We start from the raw sequence: 14638 nt of genomic DNA, 5'->3' as shown, positions 1-14638 counted from the left end.
TCAGATGAGGATGGGAAATTTATATGGGTTTTTCTATCTGACTGTTCTGGTGCACAAAATGCTAGTCCTGCAATATCAAAGCAGTTGGACCTCTTTGGGCAGAAGCTCTATATGACACACATGAAGTGACACTGGCCACTGATGGAGCCCACCCATTTCCTTCCGACTGACATGAGCTATCAACAGAGCTCAAGATGATGTTGGAATGGGGTTCATTGTGTTGACAAGATACATGGGACAATGTGCTGACGATAAATAAACTAATGCCAAATGAGTTAAACTCATCAGCTAGTTAATGAGCAGAAATGTCAAGTGCCCTTTTTATGTCTTCAATAATTTTAATCTTCTGGTTGTTTACTTAACAATCATGCTGTCATGGTTCCGATAGATGAGACCAGTAAAAGCAGAACTTCAAGGCTGGAGGTTTCCTTAAAGAACATGTTTATTGGTTACAAAGTATCGGCACAGTCAAAAGTGAAACCAAGTCTGGAGTTCCCTGCAAAGTGTTACAATGTTACAAAGTTGAACTTCCCACCTCAGCATTATGTAATCAACTATGTTCCCCAGTAGAATACTTTGGCGGGCTTTCTAACGGAAGGCTCAGCCCACCAAATTCCCAGGCAGCAATGAACTTGGTTCCCACGGGACAAAATATTGTTTAGGTTAACATTAAAATCACCCATGTCCCTTCCAAGTCCTATGGCAACCAAAAACAAAACAAAATGGCTTCGGCCAGGTTCATTGCAGTGTTGACATGTGCAATGCCACCCGAATGGTATGGAAGACATCTACAGGTCATTTAGGCCTTGTTCACCTATATGTGGACATCCCATGAATCTTCTATAATTGATAAGTAGGAACCTAAGGTCTGTATAGATTCCACTAACAAGGAGGAAATTTAAATTGATTTTGCTGTGGTGTGTATTTGTCAAAGCAGTTTGCTACATCAGCAATCCCCAACTTTTGTGGCTTGGCAGCCTGGTGGAAGGAAGAGGGGAACGGCTGTGTGAACAGTGGGGCAGCATGCACGCACATGCCCAAGCAGCTTGACTTGTGCAAGTTGAGCTATGTGTGCATGCGCCAGCCTGCTGCTCACATAAGTCGAGTTATATGCGTGTGTGTGCATGCCAGGCCACCCCTTGTATGGCCTGGTTTTGAATAGACCACGACCCCGTAGTTGGCCATGGCCCAGGGTTTGGTGACTCCTGTGCTCGTGTGAAGCAACACATATTCTGAGGCTGTGGGCAGTTACTTCTCCTTCCACAATAGTCTTGTACAGCTATTGCAAAACACTATTATACTCTGCTGGTTTTTCCTAAGGTTAGGACAATCACCTGCGTAAATCTGAATGGCCTCTGTCATTTGATTTGGGAATCCATGGGCCAAGGGAGCTTTGCCAGAACAGATTTCATAAGTTCTCAGCAGAAGCATTCAACAGAAGCTTGATCCCCATATTTTGGATCTGCTTCAATTTCCAAGTTTCTTTTAAGAGCATCCCCTTATGGACTATATTACAATAATCTAATTGAGAAATAACAATAGCATGGATAACCACAGGCCAGATCAGACTCTTCCAGGAAGGGATGTAGCTGGTAAATCAATTGCAGCTAAAAATAGATGTTTCCTGTTTTACCCTGTAATATCTCATGTGGTCTGCAATCTAGCAAAGAAAGCCGTCTACCAAAGATGATGAAGATGGGAAGACAAAAGGGACTTGACATTTGCTTATATACTACAATTTTTGATGATGACTCTCAGAGACTTCATATAGATTGTAAATAAGAGCAGAATGGGACTTTGCAAATCACACACACACACATCCCAACTCAAGGATTGTGATGTAAGGCCCCAAACCCCTAAGACAACCTTTTGGAATCTGACTCAAGGTAGAAGTGGCCTCCAGCCACCAATACTTTCAAGCAATACAGGGAGATACCATGGCAGAGGGTAAAGATCCAGGAACACTGACATAGAAATGGTACCAAATTGTGCTCCTTTAACAGATCATCTAGTAAGTAACCAATACACTTCTATGCTATACCCAGGCCTACAACAAGGCAGACATGCTTAAAATAAACCACCTGCTTGAATATCCCCCTAATAATGAATCAGGTCAAGTTTTCTATGTCCTCTTGATAATACCGTGAGTTGGGCTTTAGTGCAGCTTAACTATAGCTGTTGCTTCCTGCAGAAGATATATTAAAAGACTGAAGGGCCCTCTATAGACTCATCAATGAGAGTGATAGAATCACAGTATCATTACATATGGTAGCTGTGTGTATCCCTGACATATCTGAAGAATGAAATTCTTTTTAAGTTAGATGATCAACCATGGAATTGTTATATAGAAATCAACTAACAACGGGGCAATAATGTAGCTTTATGTAACCCCTCTTCTAGAAGGGATTCAATCAGAAAGCTGACCTGTTGCATTAGATCTTATTTTACTATAATCATTCTAATAATTCTGCATTTTGAGTCTTGTCTATAACTATTTAATCAAATCAGTAGATTCGGTATTACTCATTAAATTCTACTGCAACCCTACCACAGGTAGTCCTTGGTTTATGTCGGCAATTGGGATTAGAGTTGCTTTCACTAATGACACAGTTGTAAAGTGTGACATCATTGATTTTGCTTGTCGGAAGCCGGCAAAGTAAGTCACAAATGGCAACCATATACTATCATTGTGGACACGATGTGAGGGCCAGTCATAAGTACTACTTGCTGAGCACTATTGGAAGTTTAAATGTTCGTTAAATAAGTGGTTGTTAACCAAGGACCACCTATATATTGTTTGCAATCTATATGAACCCTCTGAAAACCATCTTCAGGAGTTGTAAAGCTGAGTGTAACCTATGGGCAGATGACTATCAGGTCTCCTCCATTCCAACTTCCATTTACTAATTCGCTAGCTGCTATTGTGTCTAGCAAAAATGGATTTCAAGTATTCTATATTGGACGATAGATCGATCAATTATTCTACCCCACCCCTCCACTCCCTGTAGCGCAGCTTTTTCAGCTGGCCTCCTCCATCATAAGCAGGCATAGCCTCAGCACCAGAAAGCCATCTGTGTAAAGGTCATAGTAGTTGCTCAATTGCAGGCAGTCAGTTTATCTGAAATGAGCACAAACACCCTGAAGATTTTAATCATGAGGTCCAAAAGATGCAGAGTTTTACAATTCCAAGGGAAGGATGGAGAATGAAAGAAATAAGAGCTTAAAAACTGACCTGTGAAATGACAAATGTATCAAAAATACAGAAGTAGGTGACTGGAGTAAAACCTCCACCACTTCGCTTGAATAATCAACTACCTTCTGCAATGATAGCTAAACTATACTAGCTTGTATGTCTAAAGTAAACAGTAACATTAACTCAATTATATTTTTTTTATCAAACCAGGAAGGCAAGGAGAAACCACTTTTGAGCTTGACGGTTCCACTTAGCTTTGCATGGAATGCCAGAGGATAACTCCCAACGTGAATGGAGTCAGATATGGAAACTGGACAAGGCCATTAAAAAGAAATCAATAAATCCAATGAAAAAAATCAATTAAAAACTCTCCTTGCTCTTGCTTAAATGTGATCTGCACTATAATTTGTGCTTTTAAAGTAGCACTATTTTATAACACTTCATTAAGGCTTCCAGATCTGGGCTGCAAAGACTTGGACAACTCTCAGTGCTACAATCTGCTTTATTTTTCAAATCCAATTGCCATTTCTGACCTTCCCAGCCAGGTTCGGGAAAACAAAGTCAATGGGAAAGCCAGATTCACTTAATAACTGCATGATTCATTTAATAACTTCAGTAATTCGCTTAACAACCATGGCAGAAAAAATCATAAAAATCAGGTGTGACTCTGTTAAATGTCTTGGAATTGCCTTTTCTATAGAGACATCCAGAATTCTGTGATTTTTAAAACAAGAAATTCCAGGTGCTTTGGATGGTTTTTACATAAACTGTCTACCCGTAGACGTTTCTTTGCATCTTCTAATTTTTGTTATGAAAATCTGCCCAATGCCTAGTGAGATTTATTTGTTCAATAAAGCTGGTCCACAGCTTACAACTAGAATCGGGACCAGAATTTCCATTGTTAAACAAGACAGTTTTAAGTGAGTTGCATCCAATTTTACAACTTTGTTTGCCATGGTAGCTAAACAAATCGGTGCAGTTGCTGTCTATCATGTGGTTAAGTGAATCCATTTTCCCCCATTGACTTTGCTAGTGAGAGGACAGCTGGGAAGGTTCCAAATGGCAATGTAGCATGACCCTGGATGCTGCAACTGTCATAAATACATGCCTGTTGCCAAGTGCCCAAATTTTGGAAAATGCAGCGCCTTGTCCTTACCACTTTCTATAGAAGGACGATCAAGTCATATGACATTACTGTCTGGTTTGGAAGCATTACTGCTTCGGACAGGAAGGCGGTGCAGAGAGTGGTGAGGATGGCTGAAAAGAGTATTGGCAGTTCCCGCCCTTCCATCCAGGACATAGCATATAAGCAATGCTTGAGCAGGGTCTGAAAGATTGTCTGGGACGCTACACATCCTCTTCACAACCTGTTTTTCCTTCTTACCTTCTGGGAGGAGGCTTTGTGCTATCCAAAGCAGAACATCCAGATTCAGTCACAGTTTTCTTCCATAGAGTATCAACCTTGTGAACTCTAAAGTTTCCTCTTTCCACTATGTATTAAAAATGGACAGTGATTAGTGTGTGTGTGTGTGTTATGTATGTGTATAGGTAGATATATACTTTAGGAGCAGGCAACATAGTTTTATTTTTAATGTGTGCTGGTGTGCTCACAGTAAAAAAATGACAATAAAGGTTACCTTATCTTGATCACGTGACCATGGGAATGCCACAATGGTTGTAAATCCGAGGACTGGTTGTAAGTCCCTTTTTTTTAGTGCTGTTGTAACTTTGAACATGTGAAATGAATGGCTGTAAGTCAAAGACTTCCTGTAATAATTCTGAGCTGAAATCTGCCTTGTAATTATCTTCCCTTTGGAACAGATGTCTGTTTTTACTACATTATTCTCAGAATGCTTGAGAATTCTTTTCAAAATTCTCATGGTGGTATTTGCACTTTCTTGTTTCCATCAATCTGAGCTTTCCCATCTGCCTTTTTTACACAGTCCATAAAAGCCTGCTGAGGGTAATTCCATTGTGATGTCTTCCCCAAGGATTTAGTGGAAGTTGGGGAGACCAGGAAAGCTGCCATACAGTTGAGGGATATACTGTATAGCCAAAAGGTAGGATATTTCATGGATATATCTTGCTTCATGCTAAGGGCAAAGAGATGCTCCTCCACCCAAAATACTTCATCCAAATTTTCATTTCTTTTAAAGAAATGTTAAAGCAAATGTTCTTTCATCTTATTCAATGAGATTGAATAGGCAAAAAAAAAGACAGGACAGTCTTGCTTGTGCAACATTCAGGTTTGGCTTTTCTAAAGCTAGCAATGCACCATAGGAGGCTTCATTTACTCCTGGACCACTTGAAATAATCCTATAGATGGAAGCAGAGTTTGGACGGTAAAGGAATAGCTGGTTCCTGAATTATAAAACAAATTCCTTCCTTACATTACTGAAAAGCAAAGCATTTGCTCTCATAATTCCCAAAGATCATTCAAAAGCAACTTAGGAAAGATCATTGTTGCCTTCAAAACTGATGCTATTAGGTTAGTTCTGAGTTAAGAATCACTCATTTTGAAGGTATATTTGCGCCTTTCCTTGTTCTGTATGCTTCAGAAATGTCAGAATATGTGTGCCAAGGAAGTTCTTGGCTGGTATAAATGCTGTGTCTTTCTAATATGGAGATCTCTCATCCTGCTGCTTACAGAATGAAAGCTTTCATGACCTGCTAGGTGTTTAACCAAAGACACTCTACCTTCTCCTCTTCACTAGGATGGCCAAGGATGGCCTCAAAGCAGTGGTGGGATTCTGCCAGTTTGCACCACTTTGGCAGAACTGGTAGCTAATTTTTGGTTGCCCAGGCCCAGAATGGACTTCCGGAAGCGGCATCCACACAGAGAACTGGTTGTTCACATATTTGAATCCCTCCACTGCCTCAAAGCAATATTCACCAAGAGGGAGGGCAGGAGAAGGAAAGTGCTGAAAGCAGTTGAGGCAGAAGAGACTCCAACATTTTAATTTTATTCTCATTTTTGCTAAAGAGCTGTGATTCAATTAGAGCAGAAATAATCTTAGCATTGCAAACTTGGAGGGTTGTTTTAATTGCATTGCAGTTATATTAATACTGTCAACTTCTTAGTAGACATTAACTGTCCACAAATAATGCAGTCACTCACTATATAATTTTGGATGGTAGAATTGGAAGTTCGGCTCATTTCTGTTTTCAACCCTAGCCTTAATTGCTAATAAATTTAACTTTAATCAAAAGGACGAATCAGGTTATTTGATTTCCACACACACTGCATCCATCACACTAGGTCATGATTAACAAAGACAGAAATATTTTAGCTTTGTGAATTTTGAAATGTCCATAACTATAAGCTATTCATTTTGTAGAGATGGTAACAAGGCAGCCATAAAGATGTGTTGCAGTGTCCTTGGGAGATGGGATATAGAGAAGCAACCAAGATAATAGTCAGATAAAGGGCAACTTAGCCCACAGCAGGAATGTGGACAAGGCAAGTAAAGGAGACAGGGAGAGAAATATACTTTTAGACTTGCCAAACTTGGTTAATGTAACCTTACAATAAAGCAGAATTAGCTCATCTGGCCATGTTTCCTATCTGGTCTACTTTGCAAGACTCATATCAATCTTGCAAGTTTGAAAGAACATTTCTTTCCCCACCATCACCACCCACCACTAGAAAGGGTCTTTTCTGAGCCACTTACACTGCCCACATTACTGCTGTGAGCTAAGTTGCTTTTATCTGGCTATTCCCTTGGCTGAGTCTCTTTGCAGTGCGTCCCATAGCCATTCCCTCATACCATTACAGGAGCTCAGCTCAAGGCACGTTAGGCAGGTTACTCTACCTGTCATTACCTTGTAGTGATTAAATACCTCAAAATTACCATGCAAAATATATTAAAGCTGGAAATATTTCATAGTCTGTTTAGGTGATGAGTGGAGAAAGCAGAATTGTAACAGAATCCATTTTGTTCTATGCGTTATCTTGGCGGTTGCATAATCTGTCCATCCTGCTTGTCAATGTAGCTTATGAAAGTTGGACTTTCTTGTGACCCCATTTTATTATCTCTTGCCAACATTCACCTCCTCTATTAAGGAAGGATGCTGACATAAGTAAGACCCATATGGTGTGAGCTAGCCAAGTATATTTTCATATACTACGTTAGTAATATGGAGGTACATAATTGTTTTGGTGATGACAAATCGAGTGCTCAAGTGATGTACCAAGTAGCTGAAAGGTAAGCCCACATGATATCATCTGCCATGCTTGATTTATTATAATAATACACAACTCAGACTGCTGAAATACTTGTAGAATATCAAGAGTCAGCCTATCCTGCAATGTCCTTCTTTTGAAACTGAGCAATTTTGTTTCATCTGCTATTAGCCTTTTTCTATGTACTATAATTGAACAGAAAAGAATATATAGAGCATAACCTGATCAACCATCACAGAGAATGAAGTCTGGAATGTGCAACACATTCTCCTCACTTTGCCCTGCTGACAGAACCTATAGGTGCTAATAATCCCAGTTGTTCCTCCTACTTTGACTTTCTGCCATTTTCCCTCTTCTAGAGGGTGAGTCTGATCGTATATATTAAATATATTTTCCAAGGAGATATTTCAGGATATAGCATCAATGCCTCAGTAGATTCAGTATATTCCATGTTTAGAGCTCCATTCCTAACTTCATTAACTCTTCTTAGGTCAGACATTGTCTGGGCCTGGACCCATGAAAATTGTTGCTGGGAATAACACATATCTGCAGGTATTTACTAGCTGGTCTTCTCATGATTGAATCTTCTGGCACATTATAGGAAGAGTGATCACTTTCCAGAACTGTAGAATAGATTTCCCGACAAAATTATAAAAACTGATTTACTTAAAGCATTTATATGAGTGAAATGTAGTATAATAGTTATGGGGTTGGACTAGGATGGAGGAGATCTAGGTTCAAATGTAACTTTGGCCACAGAAACTGGCTTTATGTCTTTGGATCAGTCCTTTTCTTCCAGCCCAGCCTATTCCATTGTTTGGTTTTGCAGGGATAAATGAAAGGAGATTCCCATTTAAGCTGCTTTGAGCACCTAGAAAAATGGGATGATGTGAGACTCAAATAAAGTACTCTTTGGCTGAAAAGATTCCCCAAGTGACTTATAAGCCACTAAAAGCAAGATAATGCATGTTGTCAGGTATATAGTCCCCAACCTTTCCAGGTCTGCAGATTGGCAGTGGCGTATGCGGCATGGTTTCCCCATGTGTGTCACTGCTTTCACAAATGGAGCTTTGCATGCCGGCTGCTGCTTGTCCAGCCCGGTTCCCAACAGGCCATGGACCGGTACCATGGACCAGGAGTTGGGGACACTGGTCTAAGGTCTATAAAAGGGAAAGGCAATGAAGAGCGGATAAAAAACAAGAAAAGAAACAAGAAGCATCATTCGTGTTAAAAGATTATCGGGGAAAAACTGATATAAGTTTAAAAGAAAATAGAAGTAAAATATTGAGAATGATCGTCCTTCTTATCTCATATTTCTAGTTTCATGAGAGGGCTACTGGATCATAACTGTGGGACGACCAAACTTCATTTTTAACCTGGTATCTTGGAAGGTTAAAAGAGACAGAAAGGAGATTCTTCATTTACCTCAGTGTGGAAGAAATACTGTAATTTTTTGGTAGTGCTCCCACTTTCATGGTGGCAAAGTATGTTTTCTCTCATAGGTCTAAAATTAACTTATAGGCTTTTGGTTGGAAAGCAAGGTGAATGTCTTTTTTTTACTTTGTATCAGTCAATAGAGGAACATTAGCTTATTAGTTCAACTCAGTGGAAGAATTTTTTAACAAATAACAATGCAGTCTTAATACTTTCTGACAATGAGACATACTGAAATTGGATCTTTCCCGTTTATCTAATACTCTTAAAACTGATCTAATCTAAGGACCAAGTTAAACCGCTTCCGCTTGTGTAAAAAGAAAAATGCTAGCAAGACCAGGGCCATCCAATGGGAAGTGCTCTGTTACTGGGGGCTATCGCTAAGAAAGCCTATCATCTGGACAATACCTGTGCAAAGAAGAGGACTTGCAACAAGGTCTCTGTTCGTGGCTTGAATAAAACCTGGCAAGGTATTGCTTGATACATGGTGGAGCTCCCCATAAAGCCTTTTCAAAAGTAATAACCAGAGAGCCAGTTTGGTTTAGTGATTAAGGCACCAGGCTGGAAAGCAGAAAACTGAGTTGTGGAAGCCGGCTAGGTGACTTTGGGCCAGTCATTCTCTCTCAGCCCGACTCACAGAGTTGTTGTTGTGGGGAAAATAAGAGAAAGGAAGTTTGTTGGATATGTTTGCCACCTTAACTTAGTTATAAAAATAATAATGGTGGACAATGAATGAATGAATGAATGAATGAATGAATGAATGAATGAATGAATGACCAACCAACCCAACACTATTGTCCCTACCTAAGAAAAAGGGCAAGCCCCAAGGATGTATAATTTTGCATTTTAAATTTAGTGACATCCTCTTAACTCCAGAAATATTGTACTATAATACCTTTATGGTAACTTCTCAAGTTCCTTATTCCTTAAGCTAAGTGCATAATGTATTCAGTATATCATTCTTGTTGTCTGACTGTAATGTTCTCCGTCTCAATTTTTACTGGCAGCCCTACCTTCTTTAATTTTCTAAATTTAACCTGTATGTTTGACACCAATAATTCATGGTCTGTTCCACAATCTGCCCCTGAAACTGTCACAGCTGGCTGGATTTCCTTTTCACATTTTCTGTTTCCTGTATTTCTATTTCCTAACAGATAGTCCACATGATTCTGGTTTTCTATCCTGTGATATATAAGTGAGGAGTTAGCATTTCTGTCACTTGAAGCAGATGTTGGCAATGAACAAAGAATTGTATTCACAAAATGCTTATTGGCCTCTGTCCTAAATTATTGCATTTATCAAATCCAAGTATTCTTGTAATTATACGCTCCTCCATTTCTCTAATTTTTCTTATTCCAATTACCATAACGAGGGCTACATTGTTTTTTTTTTTGATGTTTCATTTAGCACTTCTTGCAATTTGTTACAGAATTCCTCAGGATCTTCCCTCCCTGTATCTATATCGGCTTCATTAACTTCAATAACATAGATACTCATTGAATATCCACTGATTCTAACAGAAACAGAATTACATCCTTCTTAATTCAAATCTGTACTTCTTGGATCATCTTTGTAAACAGCGGCACATTCCTCCTCTTTTGATACTGGCACCATCAAACTCATTTTGATTTTGATTGGGTTACATCATTAGTTCCAGATCCACCTCTACAAGTCCTGTGCTTTTCCCAGAATCCCACACACACACACACACACACACACACACACACACACAATACTGTAAATGTCATCATCTGGTACCCAAACCCCTCTGTAGTTTCAGTCATAGCCATACAGTCTCTTTACAACAATACAAAACTTGATTGCAGCTGCCTGAACAATAGGGTTTCCTGCCTGAGCAAGGGCTTGGACTAGGAAACCTCCAAGGTCCCTTCAAACTCTGTTATTCTGCCTCTTCTCAGGTTGAAATTTATTCTACTTTGACTTTCTTGGTACTTATAACGCTTTATCTACTGTCCTGTTGCATGCTGTCCTTAGCTTCACACTATTCCTCTTGACCTTACTGGGGAAGAAAGATTGACCTTGACAGTAGCTCCCATCAATGTCACTCTTAGCATTGAAAACTATTAAGCCTTCCCACAATATCAAAGCGTACCCACGTATACACACACATCCCCAAAAGAGGGAACCAGTGCTATGCACTAAAATGATGTCCCCATCCAAGTTCAGCAGAAATAAAGAAACCATCCATATTCTGTTTTGCCGTGTCTTATGCCAGGATGAAAGCGTGTCAAGACTTGCCCTCTTACAAATCAGGCTGAGTCAGAAGGGCTCTTTAGCTGTTCAAAAGCTTTGAAAAATGAGAGAGGCAGAGCAGTTTAGATTGCCAGCGTCTGGGAGTAAATTGTGCAAAAATGTCAGCCTCAGTGGCAAAGTTCAAGATAAAACAGTGTCTGCTAATTTAATCATTTACCATGAAAATACCAGTTATCTTAATCTTACATGAAGTTCTTAAGAGCAGTGCACATAGTTTTATGTAATTGAATCATGGCTCTGAAGAAAGAAAGGAAATATGAAATGCTGGCTTCTTAGCGTTTTTTTAGCAGGCAGTGCAAAAACCTTTGCATTCCCCTTTCAGGATTATATGAACTATTTTCCTTTTAAGCATATGAATGCATCTGACAGTTTGAGCTTATAAAGTAATGGAGAGAAAGGTGAAAATTCTTCACCACGCTTTCTCTGTGGCTATTTCCTTGTTGAGAACGTTTGGGGATTTGGGAACAAAATTTGGGGGCAGCTGAAAAAACAAGCTGAACAATTTGTCCATGTTGTTCATTTTTTCTTCAGATGCCTGATAAACTACTGCACTAGTAACCTTGAGAAAGCTCGGATGTCTTCATTTTCCATCAGAGCAAGAATGGTATAGCATTGACATCGGAGCAACTGTGGTTTTGTGTCCAGCCAGTTGGAATCCATGAACAGCTGTGATGAACAGAGCCAGGATGGAGAAACAGGAGGCGGCAATGTCCAACGCTGAAGCCCTCTTTCTGAATGAGACCAGGACAGCGGAACCCTGCCGTAGCAAGAGAAACTAAACAGATTGATTCTCAGTGACTCATTTAGCTTCAGGATTGGACAGATCTTTCCCCTGCTGGCAATTTGGCGAAGCATCAGTGGATCAGATACCAAGATGAATAGCTTAAAATAATTAAGGGGAGGGAGGAGGATTGAATCTAAAAAAAAACCTGCTAGCCATCCAATTCTCTTCTATGCAATGAAAGACTCTAAGCAAATTACATTTAGGTTATTAAATATTAAGTCATTGGATTTACCTCCATTTGGCCCAAAGCAGGAAACTGGAAAATATTCAGAGTCGATATTATTGTGTTGATGGGCTGTTTATCACTGAGTGACTGACTGAATTTTGGCAGGTCAGTGAGATCTTTGACACATGAATGGAAAAGAGGCAATTGAAATCTCCCCTTCAAAAAAAAGAGAGAGAAGAGAGTAATTAATTCAGCAAACATTTTTGGCGTGAATATGGATGTGTATCAACCCAAAAATTGCTTGCAGCCAAGAAGGTTTTTGCTCAGCAAGTGGGACTTTTAACCTTGCATTGACATTTGAGTTCTGCTTTGCTTCCATTGAAGAAAGTAGAAATGCTGATACACTTTCCAGGAAAAACAGGATCTCATCCTGGAAGCAAAATAGACAATGCTTTGTATTTAAAACGTGAAATCAGAAGCAACAGGCTCATTTAGTATCAGTAAAGGTCAGTTAAAATTATAGAGACATCCTTTGGAGCAAATCCTCTGTCTTGTATTTGCATATTTATGAACTAGAGATTATGACAGCCCATTCCATTTATTAGAGCAGTGATGCTATAGTTAATAGTCTGTCAGCATAAACTCCCTTTTTCAGGGTTTTAATATCCCAGCCGCTTGAAATCTCGTCAAGCAAGCGAGTTACTTTTGTCGAGCCAGGTGCAATTTTTTTTCCTGTTTGTTTTTCTTTAAAGTCAAAATAGATTAAAGGAATTTGGTCTTTTCTGACTTGGAAGATGAAGTAGGTAGAGCAAAGTGAAGAGTGGTATTGCACTTTCCTACTACCTCCTTTGCTTGGGGCGTCTGTACTAAAACAGTGACCCTATTCAAAATCTTTTTTTCTCCTCAAAATGTTGCCCTCCAGATAACAATTCCATTCCTAGGTCATGCTGGCTAGGAAAATCTAATATAAAGAAGGCATCAGGTTAGGAAGCAGGATCTACAACTACAGCACAAACTTTAGTAGTTTGATTAAAAAGAGAAAACTGTTCTGTCCCTCTTAAGTTATTTGGTTCCTGCAGGATAATTTTGCTGCATTTTAAAACACAGATTAGTTCAACTGGAGTATTTATTTCAAACCTTCTGATTTGAATGATAGATAGATAGATAGATAGATAGATAGATAGATAGATAGATAGATAGATAGATAGATAGATAGATAGATAGATAGATAGATAGATAGATAGCCAGTTTGGTGTAGTGGTTAAGGCATTAGGCTAGAAACTAAGAGTCTGTGAGTTCTAGTTCTGCCTTAGGCATAAATCCAGCTGCATGACCTTGAGCAGGTCACTTTTTTCAGCCATATATAGGAGTCAATGGCAAAGCACTTCTGAAAATCGTGTCATGAAAACTTCAGGGATTTATCCAGGTATTCTCAGAGAATTGGACACAATTGAATAGAAGATTGGGGGGGATCATAACTCCAGTATTATTTTGACCAAATTTACCTTTTAAAAAAAAGAATTTTAGCTTTTGTAATGAAAGGGCTATATAAGGGACTCAAATTAGTGACTCTGTCATGTGGACAGTCTTTTGAAAACAAGCTCATAGTAAAATGTATTCATATTGCTCCCTTTGATATAATCTTATGAATTACTTCCATTCCATTGCTTTGATTTTTGTCTCTCAAAGGGACACTTCAAGAGGCTTATAGTTATATGTTCAATTAGGCAAAATTCCTATCCTTATTCAACAGTCTCTACAAATGCACATTTTAAAAAAAGAAGTAATAACAGATTGGTTGTGTAAGTTAGTACCTTCTTGTCTATCGCAGATTTTGGCAGCTAAAAATGGTAGGATAGGCAATCTATACATATTCACAAAAGATGAGAAGTCCAGAACATTTTCATACTATATGACTTTTCCACTCAAATTGCTCATCTTAAAGTATAGCATATACTGTACTCTATTCATGGCACAGTATTTTCCCTAGGGCTTCACTATTGCTATAGGAGTGCAGTAGAAATGCCACTAAAGGGCAAAAAATAACCAGACTTACATACGGGTTCATGTTTTCAAAACTTTTGTACTAAAATTTTGGACAGAGTTTCAATTGGATGATTGGAAACTAGAACTCACAAATCTGTTGAGTGGGAAGAATCAGAACCACACAGTAAGTTCCAGTTAAGCTGATTTATTGCCTATGCCTATACACAAGAATTTAGTCACCAAACAGCACTAAATTGGCACTAGATAAGAGTTAACAGAATTCAAGAGGGATTGGACTTAGATCATTTGTGGGAACATAACGACTCCAAGTTAATTCCTCTCTTGACTCCACCCCTAGGTTCAGCCACTCTGAGAAAATCAGATTTTGATCTCTAGCATTGTATTTGAAATGATGCAGCTATTAAGTTTTCTTTCTAGATCAGTTTTAATAATGTGCAGTGAGTAGGTTTTATAGACATAAAACTAGAAAAAAGATCATGCCAGCAATCTATTTAAATATATGGAGAGTATGCAATAATGTTTTATTAAAATATATTAAACCTGAAGGTAGACTTGGCACCAGCAAACACTATATACTTGATTAGCTGTATTTTTTTA

At 38.9% G+C, this 14638-nt stretch overlaps 1 protein-coding gene across 3 annotated transcripts in view; it reads left to right on the top strand.

Annotated features, from left to right (window-relative positions):
* The window catches only part of LOC308665192 (uncharacterized protein), a 375212-nt gene that overhangs the window by 282393 nt on the left and 78181 nt on the right, over positions 1-14638 (top strand). Inside the window, exon 5 of one of the 3 annotated variants that reach the window (XM_081322900.1) lies at positions 11616-13263. The exons of 1 other annotated variant lie outside the window; for it this stretch is intronic. In XM_081322900.1, the coding sequence (XP_081179026.1) occupies positions 11616-11694 (79 nt within the window). In that variant the 3' untranslated portion in view covers positions 11695-13263. Of the gene's footprint in view, positions 1-3403; positions 3478-11615; positions 13264-14638 lie in introns of those variants that run through there. One more of the 3 variants, XM_081322902.1, reaches the window with a different exon arrangement.

Source organism: Vipera berus (assembly GCF_964194415.1).
Source record: "Vipera berus genome assembly, chromosome: 3".
In the NCBI taxonomy this organism is placed as follows: Eukaryota; Metazoa; Chordata; class Lepidosauria; order Squamata; family Viperidae; genus Vipera; species Vipera berus.
This window is presented reverse-complemented; position numbering and strand designations above follow the sequence as displayed.